At 37.4% G+C, this 14966-nt stretch overlaps 3 protein-coding genes across 3 annotated transcripts in view; 2 read left to right on the top strand and 1 right to left on the bottom strand.

The window, feature by feature from the left end:
* The window catches only part of si:dkey-87o1.2 (uncharacterized protein LOC796684 homolog), a 2990-nt gene extending 1808 nt beyond the window's left edge, over positions 1-1182 (bottom strand). The window contains exons 1-2 of the mRNA XM_035671656.1: positions 718-1182; positions 434-488 (exon numbers count right to left, since the gene is read on the bottom strand). Coding sequence (XP_035527549.1) covers positions 434-488; positions 718-1014 — 352 coding nt within the window. The 5' untranslated portion in view covers positions 1015-1182. The remainder of the gene's footprint in view (positions 1-433; positions 489-717) is intronic.
* Positions 1183-1748: 566 nt separating this feature from the next.
* zgc:174935 (uncharacterized protein LOC796019 homolog) lies at positions 1749-3657 on the top strand. The gene is made up of 4 exons (XM_035672804.1): positions 1749-2339; positions 3126-3180; positions 3343-3460; positions 3546-3657. The coding sequence occupies exons 1-4, from the start codon at positions 2046-2048 to the stop codon at positions 3595-3597; spliced, it is 519 nt and encodes a 172-aa protein (XP_035528697.1). The 5' UTR covers positions 1749-2045; the 3' UTR covers positions 3598-3657.
* Positions 3658-12745: 9088 nt separating this feature from the next.
* Positions 12746-14120, top strand: si:ch1073-70f20.1 (prostate-associated microseminoprotein). The gene is made up of 4 exons (XM_035672930.1): positions 12746-12868; positions 12950-13060; positions 13479-13587; positions 13676-14120. The coding sequence occupies exons 2-4, from the start codon at positions 12952-12954 to the stop codon at positions 13848-13850; spliced, it is 393 nt and encodes a 130-aa protein (XP_035528823.1). The 5' UTR covers positions 12746-12868; positions 12950-12951; the 3' UTR covers positions 13851-14120.
* The last annotated feature ends 846 nt before the right edge of the window (positions 14121-14966 follow it).

The following is a 14966-nucleotide window of genomic DNA, read 5'->3' as shown; positions in this document are numbered from 1 at the left end:
TAAAATTGAATTGAATTGAAAACAAATATAAAAGCACAAAAATGTTAATGTCAGTTGCTAGTTATATCAGTTTGGATAAGCAGTGTGCAGATCAGTGACTGAACCCATGTGCAGTTTGTCTAAAGCCCTGTAGGTTAGTGTTATCACATCTAGTTCTACTGGTTTGTATCGAATAAAACAGGATATCCCAGGATATCTTGTTATCTGGGTTCTTCAGAGGCCTGCTTAGACAATGCAAGGCTGACAGATCTCAGCTGCACCAATCCATTCTCTGTCTTTAAAAATTATCAATAGTAAGCCTGATTTAATAGGTGTGTAGAGACACATCCTTTGTCACATTCTCCCGTCTGCATTAGTTTTGAAACGGCCAATATTAGTGCACAGAAATACACCATCTGCCCAGAACTGACTTAGGTGAAACAAAAAAGCTTACCATGGAGTTTAGTTATAGCAGAGGCCGTATCTTCCTTCTTCTTCACAACATCTGCCTAATAAGGTCACAGGTGGAAGTATTTAACAGTAGTTACATGCATGAATGAGGAGGAACAAAGAGGGTTCAGAACATAAATCAAATATTTGGATGCAACAGGATACCGAGGGCCAAGTTCACTCAGTCGATATCGGACATCATGTGCATCCTGAAAGTGATACTACCCTGTGAATAATGCTATTGTATGATGTGCTGCAGTGCATAGTAAAAATAACTGTGACCCTTGCCTTTTCCGTGTTACAGGTCTGCAGAGCTTTACCAAGTTCCCCCGCTGACGTTTCACTTGCTGCCTTCTTCTTCTTCAGCTCATCCAACTTGGTGTTGACGGACGTCAGCGCGTCCTTCATGTCCTTGATTTTGTTTTTCACCTCGATGATGGCTTCCTCTTTCCTCTTGACCTCCGCCGAGTTCTCCACCATGCTGGTTTTCAAGTGGCGCAGGCTCAGCTCCTGGCGCACGGCCTGGAAAATCATTACAACCATCACCGCCACACTCAGGACGACTAAAACGACCGCGACCTTCATCGTGGCTGAGACAAGGCAAGACCGGATCAGAGAGGGACTAACTGGTGGAGACTGCTGCCGCCGATCACTCGCTGTTCATCCCGGGTATCTCTCCACCCGTGTCTCCTCCAGCTCTGTCTGTGGGCATTGTATTTGTTACCTGCTCTACCTGCTCAACAAGCTGGGCGTGACGACTCCAGCCATTTCCTCCTGTAGTCGGCACGCACCTGTTCAAACACACTGAGTGGATTTGCATCATGATCATGGGGCTTCCCTTGAATAGCCTACCTTATGATATCATATAGATTACTGGTTTATTTCAATGCTAATCTTTTTTTTTTTTTTTTAAAGCAACAAGAGACAAAATACTTCATCCACAAAAATGCAAACCCACTGGGGAAATTTCACTTTTATTTTCAATACATTTTACATTTTACAAACAGTACTGTTTTACATATTTTAATATTAGCCTACCACACTTATTATTAAATAACACAGGGTATTTTACAGTGGGGTGCTGCTACTTTAATAAAGACAACCTGAATTCTTTGAAACTATTGTCTCTATATAATAATAATATCCTAAATACAACCTCGTATTCAGGGTCAAAAGTGTTAAAATGATATAACCACACTGCACAAATATTTGTCACTGGTCATTAAAGAGCTCCAGTTTCCCACAAAGATACGTTAGCGTCTTATCTCCAGTCATACTTGAATTGCTGGTAAGTTGGGACAGCACAGGTGTAGGCAGGGCCAACCTGTTTCTCCCAAAAACTGTGCGGGAAGAGAGGGCGTGTTTTCGGCTCAGTTCAATCCACAAGCACAGGTGAGTCAGCCTCCTTGTCTGATTGCCTTTAACAAACGCAGAGAGGTGTAACCAGGGCGACGCGCAAAGCAGCTCCGCGTCCAGGCCGATGACTCCCTGACTGACTGAATGCCGCATGGACGTTTAAAGGAGTTGTGCTGTGACACCTGTTGGAGGAAATATAGCTACCCACACCAAGGGCAAATATCTCACACAAAGAAGGCTCGCATCACGCGTGGAAAAACATGAAGGTGCAAGTGTTCCTGCCTCTGACTGTAGTCGTGTCGGTGGCTTTGGTGGGGCTCATGAAAATACGCAAAAAGGAGCATGACATGGAAGACAGACGAAACAAGTTTGAGGATATCAAGCTCCGGGTGACCTACGATGTGCTGAGAGAGTATGAGAGCGAGAAGGCGAGGATGCAGAACCTGCTTGAGAAGACCAAGAGCGAGCACAGTGCGATGGAGGAAGAAACGAACAAAGTCGGCATGAACGAAAAAAAGGCGAAGGGTGAGGTGGACATCTGCCAGGGAGAGCAGGTGAGGGAAAAAAGGAAACTTGCAAGAATAGTGAAAACACGTAAAAGCAGAGTGTGTCCGCTTAAAAGGCAATGACATGCTCCACAACTGAAACATTAAACTTTCTTTTTAAAATCTGCATTTCTGTCTTTTCATAGCCATTGGCTTTGATTGATTTTATAGTGTAGTCTCTTTCTGAAGAAGAGAAACTGAAGAACACACATAACCTGTTTGAACTGGAATGAATAACACATCATTGCACTTACCAGACAGTAGGCCTAACAGGTGCCACTAAACTTCAGCAACAGGGCACCTTTTATTTGAAAACAATTTGTTTAAATTATGTAAATAATCTACTGTGTCTGCTTACGGTATATACATGGTAGGTCTTAGTCTAAAGTTTCTTATTTTACTACGCAGTCATTTCCCCAACTGCCACAAAACTTGAGATATCACAGTGGATGTTGCTTTAAAAATGATTCTTTTAGAAAAGAAAGATTTTAGAATCTAAACAGAACATCACCCTAAAGAGAGGGAGAAATGAAATTGTGCAGCCAAGAATATGAAGTGTATCATCATACTTGTATACTGTAGCACTGAGGACTTGTGCCAAAACTGTGTTGTGTGATCCAATTGATATTATGACAGTAATATAATATTATATTACTTTATATAATAATATTGGAAGGAAGTTGAAGAGATGTAAGATATCTGTGTGTGTGTGTGTGGTGTGTGTGTGTGCGCGCATGTGTGGAGAAAGGTTGTCAAACTGGTTTGTGTTGATGAGATTCTCTTTTCCACCTGCAGAAATCTGCAAGAGATAAGCTGGCAACAGTAGAGACAGAGTTGAATAGTCAACAAGGTAGGTGCTGATTGTCAAGAGACAAAGAAATGTTTCCATATTACTGCTTTAGATGCATTTTAAATGATTTCTCCTTCAGTTGAAAAATGAGACTTCAAGTTGATGGCTCTTAATTTTTTTAAACACTTGTGAATTCCTTTTGCCACATTATGATACTTACAGCTGCAAGCGATAAGGAGAAAGCCAGCTGGAAAGCAGAAGAGGAATCACTGAAAGTGCAACTAGCAGCACGGAGCTCTGTGTGTGCCTTTGTGAAGACAGAGTCATCACAAGCAGCAAGGTATGGTTACTACTTTACCAGACTTTTAAAAAATTATGAGATCTATGCATTCACTTCATTTCTATTGTTTGACTTTGTCTTAAAGTCAGTTGTGTGGCAGTAAAGTGAAAGTGGAAGAGCCTAAAGCAGAGGCCTAAACAAGAAAGCCTAAAGCAGAGGCCCTAAGCAAGAACAGCCTAAAGCAAGGCCCTAAGCAAAGAGCCTAAAGCAGAGGCCCTAAGCAAGAAAGACCTAAAGCAGAGGCCCCTAAGCAAGAGGAACCAAGCAGAGCCCCTAAGCAAGAGGAACCAAAGGCAGAGCCCTAAGCAAGAGGAACCAAAGGCAGAGGCCCCTAACAGAGGAACCAAAGGCAGAGGCCCCTAAGCAAGAGGAACCTAAAGCAGAGGCCCCTAAGCAGGAAGAGCCTAAAGCGGAGGCCCCTAAGAAGAGATGACCTGTGTTTGAACACACAGAATCTTGCTTTACTGGGTCTATGTTGCATGAATATTCTATTCAATCTGTTATTTATTTTTATTCAACAATATGACTAAGAGTGAAAACACATTTGGATGCGGGTCATATGTTGTATTTGTAACATTGCATCACAATGCAAATTATTTTTTTTGGCTAGGTTAAAGTGTTCACTCACTTAAAGGAAATGTAAGAAATCTTTGTCTGACCATAATTAAAAAAAATTAAATGTGAACCAACTTTGTTTTTAAAAAGGGGGTTGTATGTATGCACTACCATGTTAAAATTTGACTAACTTTGAATTTAACTTAAATAAATATTCTTTTCCAATAACAAATTGTCATTAATAAAAAACATGACTTTATCAACTATGTTATTCAAACCAGCAGAGGAAAAACTATTACTACTCTCAACTTAGGTAAAAGTAGAAAAACAACATGTACTCAACTACAAGTAAAAAACCTTTAAATATTAACTAAAGTAAAAGTACTATTGATGTCCCGATCCAATCTCAACGATCTTATATATTGAGTTTTATTGATCTTATCTTTACTGTCAGCTCTCATATGACTTACTTGGTTACTTATAAAGCTTTCATGAACAGTGAACCTCTCTTCAGACAGTGGTAAGACCAAAAAGATTACTATTTTATAATTATTAATTGTTATTTTATACTTTTATTGTGTAAAAAAATATATATATTTAAAGAAATTAAATTAAAAAATGAACGAACAGCTTGGATGCAGGCATTTTGTTTCTTAATGCAAGAGCAAAGCTATTCAATTGTCAAGCACTAGATTGATTTTAGTAACTTTAATGTACTTAAAGTGTGCAATGTACACCTGTATTATCTAAGGAGCAGCAAAATGCACTCAAAGTATCAAAAGTAAAGGTACTTAATATGCGGAAAGTATTCTATCATTGTATTACTATTGTATTTAACAGCATTTGATATTCAAAGTTCAAAATTATTTTCTATACTGTTGTGTAGTTAACTTATGAAATTTAGTTTTTTAAACTGATCATATTTGCATCAGTGTAGTGTAGTAGTATAAACTATAATATAATGGAAATACTCAAGTTCAAATACCATGGACTTGTTCTGAAGTACAGCACTTCCACCACAGCTTGTAAAAAAATCAGTAAGTAAAGAAAAAGCACAACATTGGGTCCACCAGTATCTCCTTGTCTAACTCAGAGCTGTAGAGCAGCCAAAAAGCCCATAAAGCACAGGGGCCCAAGGAGTTAGGAGGCCCATGGGCCAGAGTCTCTAATATTTCTTGTTGTAAAGTCACAGAGCACATAGATCAATGCACCTGAAAAAAAAAAGTTTTAATATTGAGTATCTGCCTAATCCAGTGCAACATCTGTTTTTATTGTTTTATTTTGTTTATTTATTTTCACAGTTGCACAGCATACTGGGTGTACAGTCACCCACATAGCAACAACTGGTCTGACCCAGTCACAGCCCACACAGCCCACTTACATTCAGTCCAAATACAGAAATGAATTATAGTCCAGAGGTGGTCCAGATCTGGTCCAAAGGATACTAAAAGACAGAACCCACCACAGCCACAGCCTGTTCACCCTGCTGGCACTTGGGAAGAGTTACAGAAGCTTCTCTGCCACCAGACTTAAAGACAGCTTCTTCCAACAAGCAGTGAGACTGTTAAATTCTTCTTCAGCACTTCATTATACAAATTAGTATTTAAAAAATGTAATACATTTTTATTTAGACTTTACAAGTAGCATGTTGATGCACCGTTTGGTTCATTACGTACTCGTGCTCTTTTAGCTTGAGTACTTTCTTATAGTTCTTGTGTGTAAAATAAAAAATAAAATAAAATTTTCCAAATTTAGAACATTTTTTTTTTAATCCATTGTATTTCTTAATTATAATTAAGAATAATTATATATTATCTAATTATAACAAACAAATCCCTACAATAAAACAAACAATAGCCGACCTAGGCACAGTCAAAAACCACAGGCTTCCCTGTGCACCACATCTGCACCAATTAGTCTCTGGCATAAATAGACTGGCTACCCATAGTGCCACCCAAACTCAAACACAAAAAATGGCTCCAACATGGCATAAAGGGATAAGGAACTAAATTTAATTATACAACCATGCATTGTAAATGACAGTAAAATAAGGCCAGCTGTGGTCATACCATTGGCTAGATATGGCTATGTCATCAGTATGCAATAAAGCTACGCACATAACACGCTGTAAACAGTCAGGGTGTGGGGCTTAACAGACACAAGGTTGTGTAATACTATCAAACTAACCTGTATCCTGGTTGCACAGGTAATGATAGATGCATGCAAACTATGTGCATGAGAGACAAAGAAAGTCACAGAAAGTGGAGAGAGGAAAGTCAAACACTTCACATTGTGTAGTAAAGTGGATTTATCACCAAAGTTTTTTTCGTGTTTTTGTGATTTGTGTATTATGTTGCAGTACATTACGCTTTTTTGGCCTTTTTTTTGTCAAGGATCTTTTTCCCCCTCTGTTAGATAACTCCTCCACCTCCAACGCTGAAAACACAGAGATAGGTATTGAATAATCGTTGTTAACCTTGTCTGCCTCTCTCTTTCTTACTGACCCTGCCTCAGGGTTTGTGTGTGTGTGTGTCTGTGTGAGAGAGCGAGAGAGAGACCAAAGCACGGACCAATCAGAAAACCCAAAGCCTTTGTCTGTCACTCCCTATAAACTTCACTATGTTATGTTCACAGTAAAGCTTTGGCTATACAGTTTGTATTCTGGCTCATTCTAAAGCTTCAGTTTCAATAAATGTTGCCTTTCTTTGAGTGTGGTGCAAATTATCTTTTAAATCTTTTAAACCTGAACACTAACAAACAAAACAATATCGATCAGACTTGAAATTAATTTTTGTATTCATAGAATAAAGCTACAACAACAGCTTTATGAAGTGCTCTTGTTAGATAGTTTAGTTAATATTCAACAATATAGTGTTCGATTTAGTTTTTACTCAGGTCAGATCAGGTGGTTTTTTTCTTTTATTTTGTCAACTTCCTGTAAGGTTCCAGATTAAATACATTAGATATATTCAGTCACTAATTTTGGACTAGATTAATACATAATTGTCATGACTGCTCCATACTGACAGGACTGCACGTTCTGATTTATGTAATCATTTTGTTGAATATGTTTCTGTCATTTTGATGATGCGTCTGTATTTGTGCACATTTTGTTATGGGATGTCATGGTGTAATGATGTAATTCATTGGTGTGATCACTCTATTAAGAGCAGGAGACTATTTAAGAATTGAAACTTTGAATTTGAACCATTTTGTTTCTGTGACATCTTCAGTAGCACCTGGATTCACAACATGTAAAAAGAAATGACTTGGCTGTACTTGGATTTTGCGCTTTTTCAAAATTGACATTTTGCATAATTCGATTATTATGAGGTTTAGTGCTGCATCCTTACAAGCAATTAGATGTCAAAATAAATTAAAACTAGTTTTAGATTAATCTAATTTATCTAAATGATTTTGATCTTTTGACCTTTAACGTGTGAGTGGAAAAGCATCATAGCTTTGAGGCTTGGACTGAAGAGGTAAATGATTTTGCTCTGTGTATTTAAAAGGGAATTGACCGGGACTATAAAAAGACTTACAAGCGAATTATTATACTGAATATAAATAATGTTAAGTCATTCAAAGGATTACGTTTCTTTTAATCCTCATGCAATTCCTTTTTTTCTTTCTATTACCCTGTCATCTTTCACTTTGCCTCACACTGCCCTCCATCTGTTGGAGATTAAAATACTCCCCCCAGGCTCACAATTAGGCAATCAGAGGGCCATCATTCCGCCCCAATAGGCTCACAAGGTCAGCGTCATACAGGAGAGGATACAGAGACAGCAGAGGGGGGACATTCAGTCTGTCTGATGTCACAAACGAGGGCTGTTGTTCATGAAATGTACTTTCTAATCTGATATAGAAATTTAAAACGCAGAATGTCAAGTACATTTGTGTTAAAAATTGTTCGATGTTTGTAAATGAAGCTGAATATGAGAATCATACACTGTATCCTGGATACAGAATAAATTCTCATTCTCACAGTGTACTTTTTATTACACACCTGTTCTACGTCTGCTTTTTGCTGACTACAAACAAAACATCTGCACTCACCCACAGGGGAAAGTGCTGTGTTCTTCATTAACCATCATATCTGACGGATGATGTGAAGTCAACATGTGTTTACAGTCCCACACTACTCCACACAGATGGAGTGATAATACCATCACCAGTCATCTTAACAACCAGAGGTCAGCCTGACAGTCAGAGGTCACCTTGGCCACTTGGAGTTGGATTGTCAATTTAAATTTAAAAAACATTCACAATGGGATGTTTACCGATAAAAACTTTCACATGAGGTTCTGAATATTCATCCAGTAGGTTACTTCACACACTTATATACCAAAAACCAATAGTAAAAGAAGTATTGAGACCTTTTATTTAAGTAAAAGTGGCAGGATTTTGAGGTAGTAATACTCTACTATAAGAACAGTAATATAAAAACCATCACCAGGCTCACATGAGACTACAATGAAATTCTTACAGTCAATAAAGTAAAAAGTTTTGGGATTGTAAATTAGACAGATAAAACTGTGAGAAATCTGCTAAAATCCACTATGTCTCTGGCAGGCTGCCATATGTAGAGTGTAGATCAATTTCTCTCTTTCTTTTGCCATATGTCCAATAAGCTTTGCATATTGTCTAACATTCTTGATGTAAACCTAGCTGCACAATAGGAAAAATAAAAAACATTTGCAAACATATGAACAATGTAGTTAAACAACTCACACATGCAGATACTGAGAGAAGTTGACTTTAAGATCGCTGATCCTCACACAGGATGAAATTCATGTTTACACATCAGTCATTTGATATATTTGAATTGTTAAAGAAAGACTTAGTAACAGGATACAACGAGTGACTAAGGTGACCGTCATGGGTTCACGCTTGTCCTCCCTACAGGCAATAATAATAAAGTTATTTGACTTTGCATCTGCAGTCGTGTGTGTGTGTGTGTGTGTGTGTGTGAGAGAGAGAATGTGTGAGGTAGGGAGCTCACAGTAGGATGAACATCACATCTATTGATCAGGCTAATGTGGGGAGGAAAGGCTGCAGGCCACAGCAGCTGATCAATATACCTCTAATTACATATGGCACTGAGTGTGTGGGTTCCTGAACGAGTGAGTGTCCCCCCCAAACTCACAGGGTTGTGTATATAAATGCTGTCCCACTGAGGAATTGCTCACACGATCATACACACAGCTCATAGCTCACACACACATTTAACAGTTTTTTATTTTATTTTTTTTACTTTTTCCATCTGCGCTCAAAGCTCAAGTACATTTTTTACTTTAACTACCTGCTTTACCCACTGGGACGCTGTGTATGGATAAAGGGAATTAGTGAGTATCTTCATATTTGTATTTGTGTGTGTCTTTTCAGTGAAAGTGAATCTCCTCTTCTTTTCTTGCTTTTTCTGTCCACAGTTTCCCAGCAACCTTTGTCTTTTTCTTGCAAAGGGGACACAAGAGATGATCTCAAATGCCAACAAGTTCTCTGATTCCCTGTGTTAGTGACTCCCTCCCTCAGGGCCTTTTTACTCCTGTGGTGGACCCTTTCTTTCTTGACTATCTGATACACATTTTATGCATTCTGTGGTATTGTTTGTGGTCTACATTCGGAAAGCCCTTATTCTCACTGCTTTGTCTCTCCTGTCTGCTACAGGTGTTTCCAGTGTCCTGAGGCTCAGATTGGCTAGAGGCTGTGTGATATGTTTGATATTCGGTTGTTCTTGTGTTTTATCCTGTCAACTAAATATCAGACATATTCCTACAGAGTCTAGCATTGCCATCAAATCATTGTTGTACCTCTGGAAAAAAATCCCATGAAATCAGATGTTTGGGTAAATGGTTTTTTTAATGGTTTTCGACCGTAAATTTATTATGTGTGTTATTATGTTGCTAAATATTGTAGAATATTATTGTAATGTTCAGTTGTGTCCAATTTCTTACATCAATCTCTGTGAAAAAAAGTGAACATACATTATTAGTAGTGGTGCTTTTCTGTTAACATACATGCATGTTTTGAATAAAGAAAACCAACAGAAATCTTTCACTATTATTTACTTGCTCTTTTCACTCTCCATTAAACACATATACACCCACACACACAATAATATTTTAAGCAAGACTGCCAGCTGAGGAATTAGAGTCTTCTTCTTTTTTTTTTTAAATGGGATGTGTGCAAGTACATCCTGGACCATGAGAAAACAGGCACCTTACTGGCACATTTGTGACATAACTGATTGTGACAAAGCCAAACCTGTTAACAGCCATTGTCCTACCACTCCTTTTTACCACATTTGCATTCCATAAATACTGTTATCAAACGTTTATTTTGTGGCTTATGTTTCAGTCGTAGTGCTATTAAGGACATTTTTTATCTTTTATCTTGATTTTATTCATGTAGGACTTAAATGATGACGTGTTAACGTGGTCTGCAGTGATTCATTACTGTCTCCACATCTCTGATGCACATTATATTGCATCAGATATAGTGAGCTACATGCTTCAGATACTATTTTTATACTTTAATTAACTGATTCTACATAGAGGGAACATGCGTTTGGACTTTTGGCTAATGAAACGTCCTCCTTTCCAGTGAATGAATTCTTCAAAGGGCATTTTATTATGTAAGAGTCCATTTTCTAAGGAAATGTAATAAGTTACATCCTGATGTGCATTGGCTGGAAAATCTGTGGCGCTGTTGTGAGTAGATAATTTACTTTCTAATTAAATGAGTTACTGTGTGAGAGTACCCTCACACACACAACAAAGGGGTGTCACAAAATGAAATATTCAGTTTCACTATAGAGCTACACCAAATAGTGAACACCAGGCTAGTGAAGAGTTGCCTCTGTATCCTTTGTGTTTCATACATACCATTCTTCAAAACAATTCTGGCCAACAATTAGATAAGTGGATAGACAGGCTAGGGTGCACAGAAGGCATCTGAGACTAAATGTGAACAGTAGAGAGGAAAAAAGTATGTGTGTGTGTGTGGCAGCAGTAGAGGCCGTCTGGGTTGAGTTCATGACCTCTGTGTGTGTCTATGTAGCTGATTTGATCTGTAGTCACATCTGAGGACCAACAATTTACCAACAGCTTTTTTAAACCTGTTGATCTTGTTGGGTAAAGTCGTCCTATTGCAAACAAAGAAATGTGTTGTTAGTTTGTTGCCACTGCAGATTCAATGTGAGCTAAAATTAATTTTATATTCACTAAAGATAAGGTAAGGTTAGGTCAAACCTCTAGGCAATGAAATCTCCTCAAATGTAACAAACAAATCAGTGTGTGTGCGCGTGTCACTGTGTATGTGTGTGTGTGTGTCCAGAGAAGCGCATGTTATCAGAGTATTCAAGGTGGTTTGTTCAAACAGTTCCCAGCACAAAGAAACAAAAAACACTGAAACCCATCCTCCAACACAAAAATATCCTCAAATTTACCCAGGAGGCCCTCAAATATTATGCCCCTCCCCTGCTCCAGGCAAAAAAAAACCCACAATGACGTAAAAACATGTCATGTCAAAGAGACTTTTTTAATAGGAAAATGAAACCTAACTTCAGTGAATCATGTTAAAGCATATTCATCTTGTAATTAGCTTGATGATTCATTAACAAAATGATATGAAATTGAATTAAGCAACTGATGTGCATCAATGAATTTGATCATTAGTCTGTTGTAAAGACAATTATCAAAAACATCCTTAGGATCTTTTTTTTTTAAATACAATGAAGCAGTGGTGGAAAATAACAAAGTTAAGTTTACTCAAGGACAGTTTGGACTTTATTTGAGTATCTCCATTTGATGCTACTTTATAGTTGTACTCCACTAAACTTGTCTGACACTTTTACTCAGTAGTCACGTTTTACATAAAAAAAACATATAATATGTACGACTATACTACTAATCTACCTAGTAGTATACAAAGTATCTCAGATTGCCTACAGCATTAAAATGCTCATACTCGTATTCGTTAGTGATAAAAACAGAATAATATAATATTCAATAATAACACTTTAAAAGGGGCCATTCTGCATAATGAGTAATTTTACTTTTAATACTTAAATACATTTTGTTGGTAGCACTTCTGTGATTCTGTGATTAACAGTTTTAATCCAGGACTTGTACTTGTAATGTAGTATTTTTATGGTATGGTATGGAGTATGGTATTCCTGCTTTTACTCAAGTAAAACATCTGACTACTTCTTCCACCACTGCAATATAAATAATATGTATATTTTTCAACACAAAAAACATTTTTATTTCATTGAATGCCACAATAAATAAGTATACGAGCAGAGGTCAAGGGTTCACACACATGCAGCTCCTGTGTTGGACAATAGGCCACTGGGTAGTTGTCCGATGGATGGTGTCACCAGTGAGATCTACTGATAGGGTCAAATGGCACCCCCTGAAACAAATGTTATCTGAAAGAGTGCACACTGTATACTCAAGGGCAATTTCTTGAAGCAGTAAAAGAGGGGAATGACGAACACTGTTATAATAATGCTTGTGTGTGTGTGTGTGTGTGTGTGTTTGTGTGTGTGTGTCTGCATGCTGTATGTGTGTGTGCAGATGTAGAATGGTAATTAACGAGTGTGTGGAAGTGGTGGTGGTGGTCGGGGGGGGGACAAATAGCAGTGAAGAAAGTAGAAATGACTGCAGAGATAAGGACGTGCGGGTTCAGTATAAATATCTGAGAGCACAGGGCGAAGGGGTGGATCAGTTCAAGAGTGGTGCTGAGGAGGAGACACAGAGAGGGTGAATGAAAGCAGGAGGAACAGAAAGAGAAGAGCTGAAAGAAATTACAGCAAGGGAAGGATTTTATACAACACAGTGGAAATAGGTAAGACTCTGGCATTTACCTCATCTCGTTACTATGTTTTGTGTATTTTTTTTTTTAATCAGTGCACCTTTTTTTTTCCAGAAATGGCCAACACAGCAGGAGGAGTGTTTTTAGCTGTTTTGTTGTTCCTGAGTGCCAGTGTACCATGTTTCTCTGTGTATAACAGTGGCGAGTGCTTCTTCAACACTAAAGGTACAGTGTGTGTGTGTGTGTGTGTGTGTGTGTGTGATATAATGTAATTATGAAATAATGAATATACATTACAAAATACAGTAATACAATTAGAATATTTCCCATAGGCCTTTATGTGTACCTGCTCAGTTGTAGAAAAGAATTAATACATTTTAAAGCGTCCTCACTATGTTTCAGAGAGAATTATTGAACTTTTCACCTCACTACATTTATTGGACAGTTATACTGATTACTTTGCAAATTCAGTTTTTCATCCAAAACACATGATCAGTTTATGAAATATGATGTACCCTTATATCATAAACAAAATAACTAGTATTTAAAGCAATCAAATCGTTCTTACCAGACCTGCTGCAACATTTACATGTAAACTCCACTGCTGGATTTTTCACAATAAGTCATATTTTAATTTTTTCAGGGAGCTGTGAATACATGGGACAAATGTACGGGATAGGAGAGAGCTGGATAACCAGTGACTGTTACCAGTGTGTCTGCATGGAGCCTTTTGGAGTAGGATGCTGTGACCAGTGAGTTTGGTTTAAATTAACCTAACCTCAAAAAGTATTTAGACTTATATGCAGCATATATATGTTCTGACTCTGATCTCCCCTACAGTGGATCTAAACCTGTGGACTATCCGGACTGGTGTGAGATCATCCGTAAACCTGACTCTTGTACTAGTATTGCAGTTATGAGAGTCAATCGTAAACTACCTTGTCTCTGGGGACGAGGCCGTCTCAGACCAGCTGCAGGACAACCATGGAAATCAGACAATGATCCTATATTTTGAGTTCAGCAATTAATAAGAAAATATAGCAATATAACAATGTGTGATGTTTATTTGTGTTTTTTTTTTTGTGTTTGTGAGAGACTAAGCTAGATTGAATTTTAGAACAAATCTGCAAATAACAACCACAGGAATTATCTGTTTGTTCTGTTTATGTATAATTTCACATTTAAGATTGTGTTGTTGATGTTTGTTGTTGATGAGTCTGTCTGAATATCTGGATTGTTTGTGGTTCATGTTTTAAGATTAAATAAAACTGTAATATATGTTTAATTTCTGGTTTTGTCAAATGTGTTATCTTTACTATTATTCCCTTGTGCTATTACTCGGTGGTGAGTAATAACATATAAAATTGGTAATTTGCCTTATAACAGAATTCAGATTGTGCTACTCTAAACATATTTGACTGCTCAGCTAAAATCTACAAACATATAGAAGACTTCATGTCACGTGGAATTCAGAGCATCAAAACCAGAATTATATTCACAAAATAAAAACTAGTTGACAGTTTATTGGCCCCATGAGGGAGGAGGTGTATTATTATAATGAATTATCACATATTTATTCAAGGATTTTTATTCTTAAGTATCTGGAATTGCATTGGAGTAATAATGTTACATTAAAACATACTAAAGTACAAAAAGTAAATGTAGCCTATATTATATCATTGGATTGGAAATTATAATTGATGCATTAATCATCGTAAAAGGTCTTATCTTATCTTAAATAAAATAATTGCATTATAATTGCTTTGCTGATTGTATTTTGTGTTATTAAAGTATTTTAATTAGCAAGTGGAAATACTCAATTAAAGTAGCCTACAAATCCCTCAAAATTGTTCCTAAGTAGTCTCCTGTACAAGAGTAAATGTACTTAGTTACTTTCCACCGGTGGAAAGCTTTTTTTCCCCCGTTTTTAGAGTAGAGTAGAGTGATATGGATACCATGACAACGCCTATTACCATTCCCTTTTTCAGAAAAGTACAATATTACATAAATAACACTGGTGAATCCTAATAGATGATCACTAACCCTTTAGGGCGTAGAGGAGTCTCTTTAGAGAGGATGCCTTGATTTGTAATCTTGCATTTATTTGTTTTTTGGTTTGTGCCTTGCTGTA

The sequence above is a fragment of the Morone saxatilis genome, unplaced genomic scaffold (genome assembly GCF_004916995.1).
Source record: "Morone saxatilis isolate NCDOM2014 unplaced genomic scaffold, NCSU_SB_2.0 Contig24, whole genome shotgun sequence".
In the NCBI taxonomy this organism is placed as follows: domain Eukaryota; kingdom Metazoa; phylum Chordata; class Actinopteri; family Moronidae; genus Morone; species Morone saxatilis.
Note: the sequence above shows the minus strand (reverse complement) of the source record. Positions and strands in the feature narration are given on the sequence as shown.

Coding starts and splice junctions, on each gene's coding strand:
- zgc:174935 (XM_035672804.1), top strand. CDS start 2,046: ATGAAGGTGCAAGTGTTCCTGCCTCTGACTGTAGTCGTGTCGGTGGCT. Junction 2,340..3,125: donor ACATCTGCCAGGGAGAGCAG/GTGAGGGAAAAA, acceptor TTCCACCTGCAG/AAATCTGCAAGAGATAAGCT. Junction 3,181..3,342: donor AGAGTTGAATAGTCAACAAG/GTAGGTGCTGAT, acceptor TGATACTTACAG/CTGCAAGCGATAAGGAGAAA.
- si:ch1073-70f20.1 (XM_035672930.1), top strand. CDS start 12,952: ATGGCCAACACAGCAGGAGGAGTGTTTTTAGCTGTTTTGTTGTTCCTG. Junction 13,061..13,478: donor GTGCTTCTTCAACACTAAAG/GTACAGTGTGTG, acceptor TAATTTTTTCAG/GGAGCTGTGAATACATGGGA. Junction 13,588..13,675: donor GGAGTAGGATGCTGTGACCA/GTGAGTTTGGTT, acceptor TCTCCCCTACAG/TGGATCTAAACCTGTGGACT.